We start from the raw sequence: 21078 nt of genomic DNA, 5'->3' as shown, positions 1-21078 counted from the left end.
AGCGTATTCAAACCCATCCACACAAATTAGAACTGACAATTGCACCACCACATTTCAAGAGTTCAAGTCTGTGGACTATTTCAACCCCCCCCCCCCCTGCAGAATGCTTTTATCATCAGCGAGCATCGTTATCCTCTTGTATGTCTGACTAACCGCACACTACTGTTTCTAATTTCTGTCAGGTTAACAAATCTGTGTTGTTGAAAGGAAATCGCCTCATTTGGTCTGTTCTTCACCCTCTTCTTTTCGTCCAAATGGAATGCACATTTCCATTTTACGCAAACCGTCCCTGAGACGTTTCCTATTGGTACACAAAGGCCTACCCACATCCAGCCCCATGATCCCTCTACAGGGCTCCAGGAATCAGACGTTGTATCAGCTTTTCTTTCCCTGACACCGCAGTAGGGAAGCCTTGGCAAACACCTGACGATCTCCAGACGCAAGACACTCCTTGCCAGCAAAGTGGAAGCATCCAAAGTATCTTTTGTATTAGAGGTCATTTTCATGTTCTTTTTCTGTCTCACATTGCAGCCATTGTTGGAATTCTCCATTTGAGTTACTGATTTTTTTGTTAAGTTTTTAGTTGTAACACTGTTTTAGTCCAAATGCTGTTACACATATTCCGAATCTTTACTTTATGCTTGTGTAGTTTTTTTTTAACTTTTTTAAAGAAATAAGATTCAGGAAAATGCACAATAGCTTTTTCCAGAATGGAGGTCAAAGCTCTGATTTTATACCCCCCAAAACTCTCAGAATTAATTAGAATTATGATGTTATTAATTGTATAGCAAACACATTTATGAAATGCACCTACATGCTGCTGCAGCTATTTTAGTTGGTTTTGGTTTATTTACCAGCATAACTTTGTCCTTCCAGAGAAAAACAGCCCCTTCCCCCCTCCCCTGCATCTCTCTCCCCCAGTGAAAGTGAATAGGCTCCATACACAGTGGGAAGGTGGCTTTGATAGGGAGGGGAAGGTGGGCACCACGGTGTGAGAGAGAGAGAGAGAGAGAGAGAGAGAGAGAGACAGCAGGGGAGGAGGGGTCACAAACCCCCCCCCCCCATACCAGCCTCTGTGTGTGTGCACGGATAAGAAAATTACGCCATCGGAAGATAATTATGTAACTCTGTCTCTTAACAACCGATCACAGACGGTTCATACCCAAACGACTTTGATTGACAGGCTCTGTGCGAGCCTCTATATAAGAGGAGGGAGGTGGGTGCTTCAGTCAGTGTTGTGCCTCAACTCCTCCAGACTGTGGATGTAGTGAACCAGATTGGACTGTACGTTTTTTTACGCACGAGGTTTATAGGAGATACCACTTCTCATCCATTTAATAATCGGCTCAGATCATCAAACAACGTGCTACTTTCCACCGATTTGAACTTTTTTTTTTTCATTTTCTTCTTGTCGGATATCTGACGGCATAAAAAAAAAAAAGAAAAACTGCAAGCGTCAGGTAAGTTACACGGACGGCACAACAGCTGTATTTTTTAAAGCGTTTATTTAACGTTAAATGTGAAATTCCTTACCAGTTTTTCCAGTCTTGTGTGTGATGTTGTAAAACAATGTATCTAATTTTTATCTTACTACTTTTATCATCTCGCCTCATTTTTCTCCTTCGAATTATTCACTGTGTTACCGAGAAACTCAAGTGCAAAGTCAACATTTGAGGTGGACCCAGGATGTCGAAAAAAAGTCAAGAGTGACTTATAAACTCTTTTTTTTTTAAAACCCCTTTCTGTTGTGTTTTGAAGGAGATATGATACTCAGGAGAAGTCTCTTCTTGCTGCTCTTATCAATTAATTTCCTCCACGCATTACCTCAAGGTAAGTGGAAAACTTGTAAATGTTTAAATGCTTTTTAATGCAGACTAATAATAATAATTAATGCTAATAATAATATTAATAGTAATAGTCATCGGTAGAATTATTTTATCACTAAAACTAACTGAATGCTAAGTCTTTCTTATTTGAGGTGCAATCATCTATTTCAAGATGAAACTGAGGACTAAACCCCCCAAAACATTTTTCCATATGTTTGCCAAATTTTGATATTGTTTCTTTGTCTTAAAATGGTGATTCCAAAAAGCTTATGAACTCTTCTTTTCCCCTAAAATATATGTCTTATACATGGCAATTTGCATTTTCTCTTGTCTGATTTATAGATGGTGAGCAGGAGGACGAGACATCATTTGACTTGTTTGAAATCAGCCACATCACACGCAAAACTCTGGGGGCCAAACAGTTCCGGGGCCAAAACTCAGACGTCCCTGCTTACCGCTTCATCCGCTTCGACCACCTTCCCCCAGTGAGCCCCCCCATACTGAAGCAAATTCTACGACAGATCCAAAACAATGAGGGCTTTGTGTTTGTGGCCAGCATACGCCAGGACCGCGCCTCACGGGGCACCCTGATTGGTCTGGAGGGCCCTGATGGCCGGCGGCAGTTTGAGATTGTGTCCAACGGACGGGCCAACACTCTAGACATTTACTACTCGGTGGACGGCTCGCAGAATGTGGTTTCCTTCGAGGACGTGGACCTGTCTGACTCACAGTGGAAGAATATCACTCTTCATATTCACGGGGAAAATGCAAACCTGTTTGTGGGCTGCAACCTGATAGACAGCTTCATCCTGGATGAGCCTTTCTACGAGCACCTGCAGGCTGAGGGAAACCGCATGTATGTCGCGAAGGGATCCATCCGAGAGAACCACTTCAGGGTAAGGCCAAGACTGTGGCGTTTTGGTGCCTAGACAAGGATTTCCCAGGATCCGGGAGCTTTCATTGCGTTTCAACGTCAGTCCCCTCTGTGAGCTGGCCCCTACAATATTTTCTCACCTCTCAGAAGTTACGAGACACAAAACTGTGGTCTACTCTGAGCTTATAATAGAAGCTCATTTTAAACAGCAGTTTCCAGAAGTAGAGACTTAACATACTCCCTCTTCAAAGCGTGGCTCAATGTTGCCCTGGTCCCTCTATGTGGAAAGGACTCCAAATTTAGCTTCTAAATTGCCCCTTGTGTGTAAACATGAGTGTGAATGTGTATGACAAGTTCAGGAGTGAACTTCTACGCCCAAGTGTAAATGTGTTTGTTAGACTGATCGCCAACACATCCTTGAATAGGAGTAAGTGGGTATAGAAAATGGACATTCTATATGTCACTTCTGAAATATGTCAAACTAGCCAAAATATGTAATAGAGACTGTAACTGCGGCGACTGAGACGTGTCTTTTCTTACCAAACAGGGCCTTCTGCAGAATGTGCGTTTCATCTTTGACACCCCAGTGGAAGACATCCTCCTGAGCAGAGACTGCGAGGTCACTAAGCCAGGTAAGAGTGGTTTTCTTGAAGGTGTTTAAACCAGCATTCACCCTTAAAGTTTCCGCTCTGTTGGAGTTTTTTATTGACACGATTTTCATAATCCAAAAGCTGAGTCGAAATAATTATATTTGCAAACAGTTTGAAGCTCGATACCTTGCAGATGTGATTGGGAAACTCATTCACATGCAATCCTCCAAAAGCATGGTATCTGTGTTTTGTTATGTGCCAACCACAGCAATTTTCCAGACCAAACAGTTTAGCGTTCTCAGTTGACTTCCCTTTGTATGAACTTAGCTCTTTCTTTTTTAAGTGGGTCAAAAAGCTTGCAGATTTGATATGTGGCAAGATCTCCCACCATTACTTCATATTTACGGAAACAGCAGTATCGATGCAGTGGCTTGAGGTCGAGCTGTGTGCGTGGTGAACAAAAGGAGATACAGATGCTTACATTTATTTCCTTTGGCAGTGGGCTCAGGATAATGCCTTGGGAAAGAAAATAGAAAAGAGAAAGTGAATGCTGTGCTGCAGAGCGGGGAGCTTCCACTTCCAGCTGCACACACAAACACACACACACACACACACACACACACAGTGAAGTCATGAATTGGCTGATTGGGTTGCTGTTCTCAGCTGAATCTTTGCTCTCGTGAGGAATAGTACCTCGTGATCCTCAGTGAAGCTCACGCGAAGAGTGGCTGCAACTTAAAAAAGAAAAAATACAGATATCTGAGTAACTATGTATATAATCATCCTTTACAGCAAGGCTACAGGGTCACCAGATCTGGAAAAGGTGTCTTTGGCTTGCTGTGACAAAGTAAATCCATATGCAGTGCGTGGGTTTGTGCGTGATAGAGCAGTTGTCTCATTTCTGTTGCCACAAGCAGTGTTGAATTCCAACTGAATGAGTTTATTTGTTTAACAAATGTCACCAGGACCTGGAAGTTTCCTGCATGCTGGTCGGCACCAGTTAAGGTTCTGCACTGGTAGCAATTTTAATGCCAAAAGTCACCCATAAAGCCACACAACCCACACACTTATAAAACCTGTCATGTTGGACATTAATGAGCGGTATTAAACCTACCCAAGCTTTTTGCTCTTTTTAAAAAAAAATAAAAAAATCTTTCCTCTATCTGTTGTACGAAAATAGAAAACGTCTATCAGGGACAAAAGAATGTGTAAATGCTTTCACAGACGAGCTAGCACGCGTTCACACGCACACACAGCGTGACGCCCTCCTGAGATTTGAATGAGTCCAGCAGACTGAAAAGGAAAGAAAACATAGCGCTGGCTACACTGGGACATCATTGGGCAATTTGGATGACTTCTTGATTTAGAGTCCCTGCTCTGCTATTAATCTTCACCAATTTACACAGCAAGATCCAAACCAGTTGCAGATATGTTGTGTGATTTGGCCGAATGACAGGCATTCCATGGCGCTGTGATATGTGTCTTGTGTGTTTGTTTTCGGTGTCACACATTCGTAAAGTTCATGATAATATTGGGGTTCAGTTGTTTCCGACACCAACTTGGGGAATTATTTGAGGGGTAAATTGAGGGAATCTAAAGAATAGATGCTGATAATTTCATATGGCTTAATGCAAACCCCACAAAAGACGCCCTGTCTTACTCTGTGATTTATGTTTTTGCCTGTCTGTGTTGTGCAAAGATCACAACTGGCAGACACGTTACTCTGGACTGGACTTCCTGCTCCAACTTTGCAGATTGTGCAAAGCAGACTCGACATTTAGCCTCATTACAGCCTTCAAACAGCCCTGTAGTTGAAGAGCACATTTCCTTTCACATTATGCACCGAAGGACCAGTTTCTAGTGTAAATCCTTCAGTGTTAGTAATGATTGATAATTTCTGTTACTCAAGGGACTTGACTTTGATCCGCACTAATGTGATTAGTGTGTTGACATCTAGACAAGGGTATCTCTGGTGCCTGTGCTACTGATCAGCCCTAAGGGCAAGAGCACGAGCTTCACAGGCTCCTTGTAAATCCATCTGTGTGGTCACTCCAGTCTGCTAAGTTCATATTGAAAGTGTCCACTTATCTGAAAGGTCACAGGGATTTATGACAACGGTGTGGTTTTCTCATCAAAGAAGGAACACCCAGATTTCTGCTTTTTGAGCTTCACAGTGACACCCCCTCCCGCCGTCCCACAGTCGGCCCTGCTGTCGTCTGCGGTGGAAAGTTTTACCGTCCCCGTTTCAAACAGATACATTTTTCAACTCAAACACCACTGACTCAACATCTGTTTTTGGGAACACAATAAACATTGTAATCACAGCATTGTTGTGATCTTTTGGCCGACTACAGGAAAACAGGAAATTGATTTGTTCCCTTTGAGTCCTTGAGTTTCACTCATCATATCTCTCAAATGTTTTCCATCTCCAGTCTGTGTTGCTTATTCGTTTTCTTGTTTTTTTCCCCCCCACCAGATGATGCTAATATTGTGAGTGAGAGCACAGAAATGGTGGATGTGAGTCCTTCCATCACTACAAACATTATAGGTCAGAAGACAGATGAGATGGGAGCCGATATGTGCGAACGCTCCTGCGAGGAACTTAGCACCATGTTCCAGGAGCTCAAAGGCCTTCGTGTTGTCGTTAGTAACCTTATTGATGGCTTGCAAAAAGTGGTAAGTAGTACACATGACATATGTGTCAGCTTGACTGATGCTCTCTTACATAGTGCAAATCAACATAATCCTGACTTGTGTTTGTTTTAGAAAAGCCACTGCCTGTTTCACCGTACTTTACCGGCCAATTTTAGTGATGGATGTCAAATCACCACAATCTGTCTTTGTGCGAGGGAAGAAAATTAACATTTTAGAGAAAATTGACATTTTAGAAAAATAAATGTGTGGGAGTCAGGAGGTAAGAGGTTTGAATTAGGTTACTAGGTAACCTACATTGGTTTGAAAGCAAACATTAAGTAGCCGCAGGACTGTTTATAGAGTCGCCCGTGATGGCTGAACCCGCTTGACTCCTGCTATCTGTGGCGGCGTGAGTCAGACAGATTTTATGACATGTTACATGTGGATATAGGAAGTGTTCCCCTGGCAGCGATAGGGTCCAGTCTAATGTCTGGTTGTGTTTAAACAGCCCATGTGTTTCCTCTGGGAGCCTCCCAGCAATAAGAGAGACTGGGCATGAACCTTGGGAAAAAAAAAAAAAAAACGGCTGGGATGAGAAGGGTCCCTGAGGCTCTTCCAGACCGAGTGGTGTCTTAGATTCTAGTGCTGCACACTGCTGCCTCCATTTTCCAAAAGGAGGACGCATGAGCACACACACACACACACACACACACACACACACACACACACACACAAACCTTTGGCAGCGGTTTATCGACTGACGGTTCCCAAGTGTTGAGGAGTCCAGCCAGAAATCCCCTGATCTCCAATTGGGTTGGAGGTTACAATGTGTACGACACTTTTCAATGGGTTATTTTCCTAGAAACATTAGAGAACTCTAGTGATGAGAGGCACATTTTAGAATTAACGTTTTACAAGTATTCCTGTTAATACAGTAGAGTAGCTTTTTTTGTGTAGGTGTACCTCTTTGAGTTCATTTAGGTTTTGTAAGTTCTTAGGCTCAGAATGAAACGACCTCAAAGCATCACTGAACTGGAGAGGGATGTATGCTGGTAGGATAGATTCATTGAAAGGGTGACAGGATGCTACAGTTGGCTCTTAATTATTGTCATATGTATTGTAGTGGTTGAGTCTTTCAGAGAGTTATGTTTGTTTAATATAATGTTGAATGTTTAACTTGTCTATGAATAATATTTAAATTGTATAACACTGCTTCTGCTGGAGCAGGATATACTGTTCCTCTGTCCGCATGGTGAATATTAACCTCGCATGTGCTCTCCTAAAATAATTGGCTTGTCCGCGGGTGTATACCATCACATGCTTAATGGAGTGCAGTATACCTGTATGATGTGTGTGTCCTAATCAATTTCTGACTGAGCTCCTTTTCCGACTGTCTGTTGTTGTATGTTCAGACGGAGGAGAACACAATCATGAGGGAGGTCATTGGGAAGCTGAACTCTAAGGAGAAAAACATGTGCTGGCAGGATGGCCGCCTGTTTGAGGATAAGGAAGACTGGGTGGTAGACAGCTGCACCAAATGTACTTGCCAGGTAATGCCAAGTCATAAAGAAATATGTACAGATTCACTGTGGATATCGGTGATCCTGATATATCTCTTATATTGAATGATGGCAGGAGTCCAAGATCGTGTGTCACCAAATCACATGCCCCCCAGTGGCCTGTGCCAGCCCCTCGTTTATCGACGGCGAGTGCTGCCCCGTGTGTATACGTAAGTCGTCGGACCGTCCTATTAGCCAATGCACCTAGCACTTAAATGCACATGCAGTTTTATGCACACATGCTATTTTAAATTAATGGTGCAATATGCCATAAAAACAATATTCCACGCACATTAAATTTTAATACTACAGGATTGTTGCAGCCAGTTTGTCTTTGTGAGTGAACCACATATTTATTGGTCAAAATATAACACACTAGTGGCTACTGCGGGTTTTTCAGATGAGGTCATGTGATAAACAGGCTGACATAAAGAATAAAAATAGTGCAGACATGATCTTTTTCCAGCACTTTTATTGTTCTGTTTTAACAATGAGTACTGTATATATGGGAATCTTTCTTATGCAAAAAAAAAAGGGAACCAAATGTTGACTCTGTGCTTTTACATCCTCCAGCTATAGAAAGTGAGGACGGCTGGTCCCCTTGGTCAGAGTGGACAGAGTGCACAGTCACCTGTGGTACAGGAACTCAACAGAGGGGTCGGTCATGTGATGCAACCAGTAACCCCTGCACCGGACCCTCTATCCAGACCCGCAAGTGTAGCTTGGGCAAATGCGACAGCCGTGGTGAGGATATTTAGTTTATTTAGTTTTTCACCTGTCACTCCGTTTTAAACAGCTGACATCCAGTGGTGACCTCCTTAGTGCTGGTTGGATATTATCTTGATCGAAGTATGTGGCGCATGACTTATGGTACATGGTGCAGATGGTGCATGATTGAACTGTGGAAAAACTCGGGCACCGAGTTAAACAAAAGATGAGATCCTCCAAAGTGCAGAAGACCAAGTTCACGCCTCCATAAATCTGTTGAAAATGCATCCATCTGAGTGAGGCTGAGTGAAGAGCTGGCTCGTATGGTCGGGCTGCAGGGTGTGCCCAGTTGAACTTTATTCCAAATAAATCACTGTTTGAGAGGGTTTTTCAAAGTGCTATGACTCACCACTGCCTGCCATGCAAAAATATAAAATACTAATGAATTTGATCATTAGCTGTACCATATATGAGATTATGAGATGAGGGAGGTTAGGAGATTTTTCTAGATTTGTCCTGGATGCCGAAACTGATGGACTGGGTGTTTTGATAAATTGTGGGATTAGCATTTGTTATTGCATGCAGCTAACATTACACTGCATCTGTTTGAGTGACTGAATCAGTTTAACCACTGCAGGATAGTTTACCCACGGTGACATAAATACTGGCGCAGGCATCTCAGAAAATCTTTGAAAGTGAGCCGTCATCGCCAACATCATGTGATGTTTACTTGTAGAAAATCTGGTGGTCATTTTTTTTTTTTTTTTACTTTTGCAAATTATATATGTCTGTAACTATTTTACTGAATGGAAGTCTAGAGGATAATACATGACATGTGTTTTGGTGATCTCTGCCTGATATGTTTGATGTTTGATACCCAGTTCGCCAGGACGGAGGGTGGAGTTTGTGGTCACCGTGGTCCTCCTGCTCTGTGACCTGTGGAGAAGGACAGATCACCAGGATACGACACTGCAATGCTCCCGTGCCACAGCTGGGGGGCAAAGACTGCGAAGGAAGCGGGAGAGAGACTCAGCGCTGCACTGCCAAGCCGTGTCCCAGTGAGTATTTCAGCCCGTGAAGGGAACATTCAACAGCGGCATCTCCATTACAACAGCTAGCGTCCGTGTCAAACAACCAGACTTCCTCATGCCTCATGGCTCCCTTGAGGCAACACTCCCCATGTGTTTTGGCCTCCTGTCTGTCTTTCAGGAAATGTTGACCCAAATCAGCTCAGTATGTTCTCTTGTAGTATTAAGTTCCAGGCTTCTGACTCTGGCTGCTTTTCAGATTTCAGGCTTTGAATGTTGACACACTTTTATTTAGAAATACAGAGGTTGAAATATCAGTGGAATTAAATGTTTGACGTCAACGATTAACTTCTGAACATCTACCTCTGTATCTTTTTTAGTTGATGGTGGTTGGGGCCCTTGGTCTCCGTGGGCAACCTGTTCAGCAACATGCGGAGGGGGGGTCAAAAGTCGAACACGCGAGTGCAACAGCCCTCAACCTCAGCATGGCGGCAACAAGTGTATCGGGGAGGCCAACGACAGTGACAGCTGTAACAAAGAAGACTGTCCTATTGGTGAGCACTAGTCACTTTGCATTATGGTTTTAGCCCTGGGAGCAGCATAGCTCTGGAGATGGCCCTGTTGGTCCGTCCACCACTTTGGTCCAGACTTAAATACCTCACCACATATTGTATGGATTGTCATGAAATTATGGATAAAATTCACAGTCCCAACAGGATGAATCCTACTGATGTTGGTGATGCCCAGATTTTTCCTCTCACATCCCCATCAGGTCAAAATTTAAATGTAGGTTATGACAAAATACCTTCAAGTGAGAATATACTGTATGTTGTAGTTTGGGTGAACCAACCCTTTAAAGTCTGGATTTTTAGGTCATACTGCAACTGTAGTGCATGTCCTAGCTTGTAGGTCTTTATCTTGACGCATCAAGTTGAAATAGAAACCATTACAAATTAAAGTTGAACCATTTGGAGACACACAATACGGATTTGTCCAATAATGTTTAATCAATTTCCTTTGTTTGTATCCATTCTTGTCATCTAAATCCCTTGCAGATGGCTGTCTGTCTAACCCATGCTTTGGGGGAGTGGACTGCAACAGCTCTCCAGATGGATCCTGGGAGTGTGGCCCATGCCCTGCTGGTTTCCGCGGAAATGGTACCCACTGTGAAGACATTAATGAGGTAAAGCTTCCTGTTTTTCTTATGTGCATAAGCAATACTTGTATTCAAGGGTTCGCACGTGTAACTATTTGTTTGCATTTTACTGAAGCTTTTCTTTCCCTCCTCCAGTGTGATATGGTGTCTGATGTTTGCTACAAAGTGAGTGGAACGCAACGCTGCGTCAACACTGATCCAGGTTTCCACTGCCTGCCCTGTCCCAAGCGCTACAAGGGCACCCAGCCCTTCGGTATGGGTGTGGAGGCCGCCAAGAAGAACAAACAGGTGAGCTGAGGTTACACTCATTCAGTGCCAGTAACAGACTATTGATCGAATGCCATTCAAACACGAGTAACTTTTGAAGAGGTGAAAACCAAATGTGGCAAAGGAAAGGATACAAAGTGGCCCTTAAGCTCCAGGCAGATTTTTCGAAAAGCAGTCGTGTGGATTTTTCTATGTCAGATCCAAATTTATGAATGATGGAAGCAGCAGCTCGGGTGATTTATAAGCCTCATTCTTGCAGTGAGAGTGCACAGTGCTGGAGGGGAGGCCCTGGGCCACCATGTATGAGTGTGACTTACCTTGACCCAGTATCAATAAGCAGAAGGAGAGGAGGGAGAATTGGACAACCCTTAACAACAAACATATGTCTTTGTTACTTTCATTGTAAGATGAGAGGACGACTGAAACAGGTCTTTATGCTGTACTTTTACTGTAAATATTGAATGGCTTTTATGCAAGTAAAATGATGTGAAACCTTTTTTCTTAATTTAGGCTTTACCCATTAGACCTTTAAAACAACTTTGTATTTCAACTTCCCACTCCCTTCCTAAGTTTTATCACCCTATCACAAGTAATATGACACGTCATATATGTCACATTAACTACTTGAGTGGAACAAACTGTTTTCTGCTCCCCTATGATCACTAAATTTACATAGTTCCTGGAAAACTGAAAAACTTGCCATGCCAATCTGACCGACACACACATAACATCCCTCGTCGAGCGTTTTGTCGCTCTTTGGTTTCCGCAGCTGCTTGTCTTTGATTTGATGTCCCAATTTCACTAATTGATTTGGGAAAAAGGGAATTGTCTCATCGCTGGCATTAAGGGACTCCATTTCATAGTTTTGATCAAAGGGCTGTTTTTGCCGTCACTTTCTGCTCTATGAGCTCATGGAGTGGCATCCAAGCTGGAGTCATTCTTCATCCTCTGGTAATGAGTGGCAGCTGTGAATACCTTGTGCTGCAATGAAGGAGTAACAGTGGGTCACAGTGGGACTTCTGCGCCCAGAAGTGCCCCATATTTTGGTTTTGTCCAAAATCTTTCCATTAACATTTCACTTCATTTTGGAGAAGCCCTCAGTTTGTAGTGGCCTTCCAAAAAGAAAGCTACGAGGAGTCATCCTTTTACATGGAAACCATGTTAAAAGACTGATGACAAGGGTATGGTGGCCATCTTGTTTTTGTTTTTTCTTTCAGGCGGATCACATCCAGTGTCACATGATGTTGCATTTGGTCGCTGACAAATCTCATAATACAATTTCAACTGCCATTTTTTCCTTTAGGTGTGTGAGCCAGAGAACCCGTGCAAGGACAAGACCCACAACTGTCACAAGTATGCCGAATGTATCTACATCAGCCACTTTAGTGACCCAATGTACAAGTGTGAATGTAGGACCGGTTACGCTGGAGATGGCTTCATTTGTGGTGAAGACTCAGACTTGGATGGTTGGCCCAATCAGAACCTTGTGTGTGGCGCCAACGCCACTTATCACTGCAAGAAGGTATTTCACTGAACTTCATTATATTGTTTGATGTAGCCCATCCTGCAGTGAATCTAAACAACTGTATCTGGAAAACTTTTCAGGACAACTGCCCCAGCCTTCCCAACTCTGGACAAGAAGACTTTGACAAAGACGGTCAAGGAGATGCTTGTGACAAGGATGACGACAACGATGGAATTCTAGATGAGAGGGTACAGGAGTCTTTAACACCTGGACATATTTTATTCTATGATCAGATTAATTTTAACGAAAGAATTCCTAAACAAATGTGTACTTTCCACAGGACAACTGCCCCCTCCTTTACAATCCTCGCCAGTTTGACTTTGACAAGGACGAAGTCGGTGACAGATGCGACAACTGTCCCTATGAACACAACCCTGCCCAAATAGACACCGACCACAACGGAGAAGGGGATGCCTGCGCAGTGGACATTGATGGAGATGGTAAAATAGACAAACCTAAACATGTAAAATACTGTAATCAGTCCATCTAGTGCAGCTAATCATTATATTATATCTTAAACTCTCAAGAAAATGAAATGTCTTTTTTTTTTTTCTTAGAAATTATGAATGAGAACGACAACTGCCCCTATGTATACAACACTGACCAGAAGGACACTGACATGGATGGAGTTGGTGACCAGTGTGACAACTGTCCACTGCTGCACAACCCTGACCAGGTACTGTGCCACACCGCATATAATGACACATTCCAGTGTAAGAGCAGGCACCGGAGGCGTTAACAAAGTTAACATCTGTATTTGTCCAACAGACTGACGTAGACAATGACCTGGTTGGAGATCAGTGTGACAATAACCAGGACATCGACGAAGACGGCCACCAGAACAACCTGGACAACTGTCCCTATGTTGCCAACGCCAACCAGGCTGACCATGACAAGGATGGCAAAGGAGACGCATGTGACTATGATGATGATAATGATGGTATACCCGACGACAAGGACAACTGCAGACTAACGCCCAACGCAGACCAGCTGGATGCTGACGGTGAGGATGTAACATTTAAAGAGTTTAAAGGTCGCAGCGTCGGTTTCATGCCATGTGCTTTTGACTCGTGTGTGAATCCAGCTGTTGATCTTAGTCTTGCAGAAATGTTAGAACAAAGGGTGCTGAAATTTTCCTACTCTGAGTCAAAGCTAGCTAACCTCAGACTAACCGACAGCATTTGTACTTAGATGTTGGAGCTTTCGAATGTAACATGAGCTTCTTCGGCAGATGGATTTGCCCGGTTGTCAGGAATTGTCGATGCATAGATTTCCCGTTTTTCTGAGCACTTCAAGGACGTTTTGTCTCTCTTGGTTTAAAATTCGAGATTGTGAGTTCATTCTTGACCTGAGTAACAGAAGTTAACAAAAATATCATCATTAATTAATGAATTACCATTTGATTACCATTAGTTAATAATCACCATTAATCTCACATGACCAGTTTATGACACATTAGCTGTACTTGTCAGTCTGGGAATTGATAATCCATAGCTAGATACATAGATTATATAATGGCCCATTATTTTCTGTCTGTTGTCACTTTGTGCTCATTACTTAGTGATGTTCTCATTTTGTCAGCAATTAGCTTCAGCTGCTGCAGGTGTGAAATGCAGTTGCTGTGGAAAGAGTCAACGACCGGATTGGCATGGGTGATGTCATTCTGCATGACTTCAGTGAGCCGCCCAGGAGGGCACACGTCAGCCCCTGAAGTTTTTCTTTCCTTTAGGCTTTTGCTCGTGATGAGTCCACAGTGCCAAATTTAAGCAGGGTTACCTTGAGTTTGTACAGCTGTCTGTAACTGGAAACAGACCGTGAGAAGGAGAAAGGCCTTGGACACTGACGCTTTCACGCTCTTCACAGCTCGTCAGATAGCGTTTATTTGATAGAATCGTTTTAGCACCTTGTGCAAAATAACAAAGACGATGACAGAAAGCAGCGAGCTACCTCCACACAGTGGCCTTCATTAGCCACTGGCATCCTTTCCACTTTGAGCTCCTGGCCTGCAGTCTGGCTCTAATAGACTTCAGGCCTCAGATAGTTACAAGTATCAGTGGAAGTTGTCACAGCATGAAAAGATGGTTGATTTGCCTTAGTAGACTTGGCAAAGGTATGAAAGCCAGTTTCCTGGGAGGAATTGCTATTTTTTCCATTAATTTTCAATATTAACTTGGACGAGCTCCTCAACACTCACTGCTGTGGGAGTATTATGACACTCACATTAGCTGCCATAGAGATTTTCCAACCTGTGGAAAAATGTAGTATATATCGTGCATGTCTAATTTAAATCAGGTCAGACCTAGTTATTTGATGTATTTTTTTAACAGGCGATGGAAGAGGGGATGCCTGCAAAGATGACTTTGACAACGACAGCATCCCAGATATTCTTGATGTGTGTCCGGAGAACAACGCCATCAGTGCCACAGACTTCAGGAAGTTCCAGATGGTCCACTTGGATCCTAAGGGAACCACTCAAATTGATCCCAACTGGGTGGTCAGACACCAGGGCAAAGAGCTGGTCCAGACTGCCAACTCTGACCCAGGCATTGCAGTAGGTGAGCAGCACACATATGTGTCCTCCCCTGTAATCTATTTGTGTTAATTTGCTGCTATTTAAAAGATTTGAAACTCCCTTTAACTGTGCAGAGTCCTAACGGCTTCTTTGACACCATCACAGGTTTTGATGAGTTCAATGCAGTGGACTTCAGTGGAACGATGTACGTGAACACAGACAGAGATGATGACTATGCGGGCTTTGTGTTCGGCTACCAGTCGAGTGGGCGCTTTTATGTAGTCATGTGGAAGCAGATCACACAGACTTACTGGGAGGACAAGCCCTCCAAGGCCTTTGGCATCTCTGGAGTTTCACTCAAAGTTGTCAACTCAACCACTGGCACTGGAGAAAACCTCAGGAATGCTTTGTGGCACACGGGCAACACTCCCGGACAGGTGGGCAGCAGTCTAAATACCAGTGGTCTGTTTTAAAGGCTGTAGCAGTATTAATATTAAGTACTGTTTACTATTTTATGTAGGTGCGTACTCTGTGGCATGACCCCAAAAACATCGGTTGGAAGGATTACACAGCCTACAGGTGGCATCTCATCCACAGACCAAAGACGGGCTTTATAAGGTAAGAAATGAAGTTCACCACAACGAGACAACATGTCGTTTTCCTGTTTCAGTGACAGGCTACTTTGACTGCAGGACTCCAAAGAGCTACAGTATGTGTTTTACTGCAGGTTTTCTGTCACATGGCCTTTTAGAGCCTCACAGAAAAGACTAGAAAGAGGTGAGACACCGAGAACAGAGAGAAACAGAAGAGCACAAACAAGTCACTTAGTGACAACAAAAAAGAAGTTTACAAAAATGAATTGGTGAAATGTTGGTTTAGACACAGATTTGTGTACATACAGCCAAGGTGATGAATGTATATTATGGAGATTGATGTACAAATGGCCAGTTGTCAGCCACCGAAATACTGATAGTATAGCAATGCCGTATATATGCTGTATATTTGTGAGCACCATAATCTCATTGCATTACAAACTTCATGCTCACCGTGTTATTTTTGCAGGGTTGTGGTCTATGAAGGTAAACAGATCATGGCCGACTCAGGACCAATTTATGACAAGACTTTTGCCGGAGGAAGGTTAGGCTTGTTTGTCTTCTCGCAAGAGCTGGTGTTCTTCTCCGACCTCAAGTATGAGTGCAGAGGTTAGTACAAACACTTTCATGACTTTAAAGTTATAACCAGTAATGTTTCTGACGTGTATGTACGTGTGTGTTTGTGTTTGTGTATGTGTATGATATTAAATTTCAAAAACAGAAACTTGCGATAGCTAAGACACCCACACTTGTGTACTAAACCTTGTGCAGCTACGATAATGCATTACAGGATAGCTTGTACCAAAAAGTGTCACATACATTCGGAAATATTAGCCAAGCTTTCGGAATTTTTTTTTTTTTTTGTCCACAACTTTAGCAGACAATAGCAGAAGTGTGTAATTATGTGTATAATTAGTTTAGATTTCTTTGATTGCGGTTTTTCAAGTTGAGATAAATTATTCGCAACTGTAGAATATTGCAAACAAACCCAAGGAAAGTGCACTAAATGAATTTGTTGCAACCATCAGATGCCAAAAAAAAAAAATGTTCGTAGTTAATAGCAGTTAAGGATTCACACTGTAATTCCTACATTTGTGCATGTGGGGGAGCTGTTCCTTACAGTTTGAGCTGTTTAATGAATTAGATTAAATTATGATTTAAGACATGATAAACCTTTTTTATGGGGTTGGGAGGACAGGTTAAATCATCCTGTCTCTGACGCAGGGGTTAGCCATGTTTCTACATATACATCCAGATATCGTGAATTCCGTAACTCTTTAAGTAGAAATATTGTCTTAGGTATCAAGTTCTTAGAAAGCAGTGTGATGCAGGCAGACTTTACATTACATGATCGCAACTTAGGCATTTGATGTTTATTGATGTTTAAAGGATCGCTGCAGCAAGCGTGTGTGTGTGTGTGTATACTTTATGTATGCGTGTGTAATGCGGACATATGTATGGACATTGGAGGAGAAAACCTCCATGTTTGGATAATGTGAGTAAAGTCTTCAAACCTTCAACATTTTTTTCAAACCTCAGATAAGCCGGAGTTGCCAACAGTGTTCACGAGGTAATGATGATGATGAGAGGGGTTATGTGTTGTGTGTTGGCTGAAGCAAGAAAAAGAGTCACGCTTATTTGTTTGTGTTTTGTTTGTTTGTGCCTGTCAGCTTGCCCATGTACAATGCCTCAGATGCATTGTGAAAGGCCTTGCGTATTGGTCCTTCTTCAGATCTTCTGTTGAGTGCTAAACAGTGAAAAATCAGCCTGCAGCCTTTTCACAATCACAGCCATGTTTCTGCAGACACGCTTTCTGGCGCACACAATGCACATGTTGTTGCACTCTGGCACTTTGACTGCGTGAATCTCATTGTGTGTCCTAGTTTTGATTATAAATGTGGCGGTAATGGAAGTTATTTTCTCAATCTTTCCGCAGATAACTGAATCAAGTCGGATAGAAAAACATCAGACGGCAAAAGACAAGAATCTCTCAAAGTAAACATTACATCATCGCTAAATCCATTTCGATGTAAATGAGACTTTCCATACTTTTCCATGTTTTGCCCTTGATCCATCCACTGGAGAGGAAAGCATGGCCGATTTCAGTTTTCCTGGTGACTTATACGTATTTCCCAAGCTGGGAAAGAAAAACTGATGGGAGTGGACGAGTTTAAAAAAAAGGAAAAAAAAAGCTCTCCAGAATATCCAGTTATAACTTGTGTACCTATGTCTACATTTTTAAAGGATTCATTGTACAACCACTTACATGCTGTATGTGCTTTCCAACAGTGTCTTGGTTCTTACAACTTGTAAGTGACTCAGTTCTTCTATGTTTAATATGTTTCGTTCTGTTTGGGATTATGAGGTTCGCTCATGGCTTCTGTCATGCAGAACAACTGATCATAGTGTCTGACAAACATAAACTGTAACCAAAGCATAATCATTTAGCCGTCTCAAGTACATTACTATTCCTCTTCATTCTTTTCATCCTGAAATTGTGTTTAGTTTTGTTTTGTATTGGGTTTTTTTTTATACGGAGAACGTGAGTGAACGATTTAATTAAGCCATTTTAGTAAGTGCCAAAGATGTTTATACTAAGTCTGTATAATAATTCCTTTTGTAAATTATTTATTCCCTGCTTGTTTTGTTTGTTTGCATTTATGCTTGTAAATAATTATTTATTTGTTTACACTGACAAAACACATAATTGAACATCACAAACATCAAGATAACACACTATAACATTGCCAGTTTTTCGGTGTTGTCATGCACTTCCTTAACTTGTTAGTTTTTCAGATCTTTTTGACCATCTGTAGTGTAAGACTTTGGGGAAAGGATAAACATCAGCTGCTTCTTAAATAATCACATACGTAAACACGTGCTGTGTTTACGTATGTGATAGTAGCTGCCAGAGAACATTAATTCTGGTGGGATGTGTATGTTAAAAAAAAGCCACTGTGTTTATTTCCATAGCCGTCCAGACAGGGGCCTCATTGTCCTCAAAGTGATATATCACTTCGGTACAAGTGGAACATTTTTCAGTTCTCATACTCTGCGTCTAGTAAATGGTCCATCATCAAAACTGGCTGCATATTGGGCTACATCTACAAAAAAAAATTAAGTAGATCAAGGTAATAACATCAGTCTGAAAGGTATGAATTAAATAGAACTGCAGTTTAAGTGCCTGATTCCCAGTAAATCCAATTTTGTGTACCGAGCGCCAAGTGACATATCACATCAACAGCTGAGAGTCTGAAGTGCAACAGTTAGTCATTATGTGTGATGGAGTCATGAAGATCAAATACAGTGAAAACATTTTATACAAATTACCTTTTTTTCTTGTCATAAGTATCGCTTATGGATGTTGTGAAACTGTTCGGTGTTGGCTGAAAAGGAATCCAGATGAAGGTCTCTCAAAACAAATTGTGACTGTGTGACTGTGTGGTGTGGATCGAGGACGTGTCAGTGTACAACCTTGCTGTCGTTAGTGTGTATAGCATTCCTGTTCTTCCGTGTTTGGTTTCCATCTTGTTCATTTTGTTGAGAGTTTGCAATGCACAAAATGTAAATGGGTTTTTTTTTGTATACTTGTGTTGTTAGATATACATTTTCTACAAACATTAGTGTAAGATTGTTCTGTTTCCTAAATAAATCACTTGTACACCATTCTGTTGATTATGTACACGAGGATTGACAGATATCCCAATGTAATTACTGTTGTATAATGTATTTTAACCAACATTACTCATACAGTATAAAATACTAGCTAAAATACATTTTAAAGCATATGGCTGGTGTTTATGTTTTTGTTATGCTCAACAAATGCCATGCATAGACAAAAGCTAAGATTTGCATTACAGTCTCTTCATTCAAAGTTTCTCAAAATGGTATAAATTGTATAATTGTTGGGGACTATTTTCAGTGGCGGATTAATACATGATGCTCAAAAAAATGCTCGTTCACTTTAAGATGTAGCCCATTTTATGAAAGTGAAGAAATGTTAGAAATGTAACTTCAATTCAAAGAAAGGTGTGCTCAAACCTATGGCGACCATTGTAGAAAACTGTATGATATAGTAACATTAATTCATCTAATTCTGTCATTCATGTTTTCTTTTCAAATTTACCACATCCTGTCTTTTTGAAAGGTTTATCAAATATACCAAGTTTGCCTGATCCATGTCCTGGATGCACTCTAGAACACTGACCTGAATATGAGCAGTCCATTTCCTGTAAAAGCCTCCATCTTTACTAGGTCAGTTCCTAAAATACTCTCCATGGTAAAATAAAATTAGAAAGAGGTCTTTGTTACAATGCTCAACTGAGTTTGCAGAATCCTACGGTTTCTAGAGACGAAGGGGTTTTTCGGTGGTATTGCACCAGACCATCTGTCTCACAGTGCGGAAACCAGGGAGGGAAAGGGTTAAATAAATGATGGTCAGGCCAGGAAAAAAATGCGCTATTAGGGAAAATGGGGAAGTCAAAACCTTGCTCTCGTAGCTCTGTGGCAGCGATATTTGGGTCGAGGCTCTTGGAATAGTCCACGTGGCACACACCAAAGATTGGCTATATGGGTCTGGCACCGGTGGCTGGTTTCAAGCCCAGAGCACGTTCCAGGGTGGTTCATACAGCTTTGCCAGAGGATGTCAATGTGTGACACAGTAAACCCGGCTTTTTCTGCTGAGGTGAGTATTTAGCAACCAGCGAGCATTTTAAAAGGATGAATAACCTCAAACAAACTGGCTGCAATTAACTGAAAGAACATCAAGACAAGTTCACTTTCACCCGTGGTTTTTAAGGAGAAGTGTCACAAGGTGAGCGGTTTTGGATTAACCCCAAGGATGAGAACATCGTTGCCGAATGAGTTAAAGATCAGACAGTTTGGTGTTGGCGTGTATGTATTTGGAGGTACAAATGTGGAGTTTGGCACCAGATTGTCAGTTTTAACAGCACAGAGAGACACACACACAGAGCTGAGGTTGGAGAGGGAAGCCTCTTATTCAAATACAAGTTTAAAAAGGAGAGCTGCTCTGTGGGTGATGTTCCCCCTCAGTCACACGGGTGTGAAATACCAGGCTGTTCAGTGCTGGGCGACAGTAACAGACAACACCCCACTCGCTGACTTTCTACACTCTGACTCTACTTCCGCCTCTCTCTTTTCTCTACATGACCATTTTTCATATCATTTGCTTATGTAACTGTATGAAAATAAAGAGAGAAGATAAACTCAACTTTGGGGTTATTTAAGAAATCTGCACATGTCTGAATCACATTAACACCTTTTAGAAAATATGAGACATTAATGACAAAAGTCGTTGCTGATAAACAGCCAGAGATTCATCTGGTCCAAAAAATCTTATTTTTCCTAGAACGTGGAAGAAATCAGCCAACAGCTGATATAATTTCATCTGTTTGCACTGCAAATCAACTTCTTCTTCAAAAACATTTGTGGGTTAATCGGCCTTTTTCTCATATCAAAAGATATGTATTTCTTTTTCTACAAATATATTATCTGTTAAAGTGAGCTAGTTTAACATTCTGGGAAATGCACTTCTTCATCTATATGGAATGAAGCTGCAGCCAGCAGCCGGTTAGCTTAACTTAGCACAAAGACTGGAAACAGCTGGAAACACGGAGGCAGCTAGCCGGTCTCTGTCCGAAGGTATCAAGCTCCACCTTTCATATCAGACCTCAATAAAGCCTCAACCTATGCTTAAACTCCAGCCACCCAGTCCAGTGCATCGACGGAAACAAACTTTTGATCAAAGACTAATTGTAGCTTTGACTCCTGGGAAGCATACTTTTTG

At 41.9% G+C, this 21078-nt stretch overlaps 1 protein-coding gene across 3 annotated transcripts; it reads left to right on the top strand.

Moving 5' to 3' along the window:
* Positions 1 to 1212: 1212 nt before the first annotated feature.
* Positions 1213 to 19060, top strand: thbs2a (thrombospondin 2a). Of its 3 annotated transcripts, XM_023411818.2 has the most exons (23): positions 1214 to 1460; positions 1759 to 1830; positions 2169 to 2722; positions 3248 to 3332; positions 5767 to 5966; positions 7337 to 7474; positions 7560 to 7653; positions 8057 to 8227; positions 9073 to 9249; positions 9600 to 9773; positions 10275 to 10402; positions 10511 to 10663; positions 11946 to 12164; positions 12248 to 12355; positions 12448 to 12607; positions 12725 to 12843; positions 12936 to 13170; positions 14495 to 14722; positions 14845 to 15116; positions 15200 to 15297; positions 15742 to 15881; positions 16812 to 16842; positions 17209 to 19060. In XM_023411818.2, the coding sequence occupies exons 2-23, from the start codon at positions 1764 to 1766 to the stop codon at positions 17210 to 17212; spliced, it is 3555 nt and encodes a 1184-aa protein (XP_023267586.1). In that variant the 5' UTR covers positions 1214 to 1460; positions 1759 to 1763; the 3' UTR covers positions 17213 to 19060. The 3 variants fall into 3 exon arrangements, with proteins under 3 accessions (XP_023267587.1, XP_087031558.1, XP_023267586.1); XM_023411819.2 differs by lacking the exon at positions 16812 to 16842 and having other exon boundaries at positions 1213 to 1460; XM_087175432.1 differs by lacking the exon at positions 17209 to 19060 and having other exon boundaries at positions 1213 to 1460; positions 16812 to 16846.
* The last annotated feature ends 2018 nt before the right edge of the window (positions 19061 to 21078 follow it).

This window comes from Seriola lalandi, unplaced genomic scaffold (assembly GCF_002814215.2).
Source record: "Seriola lalandi dorsalis isolate HSWRI2012SDOR001 ecotype SW California unplaced genomic scaffold, Sedor1 jcf7180002054470, whole genome shotgun sequence".
NCBI classification, from domain to species: Eukaryota; Metazoa; Chordata; class Actinopteri; order Carangiformes; family Carangidae; genus Seriola; species Seriola lalandi.
Note: the sequence above shows the minus strand (reverse complement) of the source record. Positions and strands in the feature narration are given on the sequence as shown.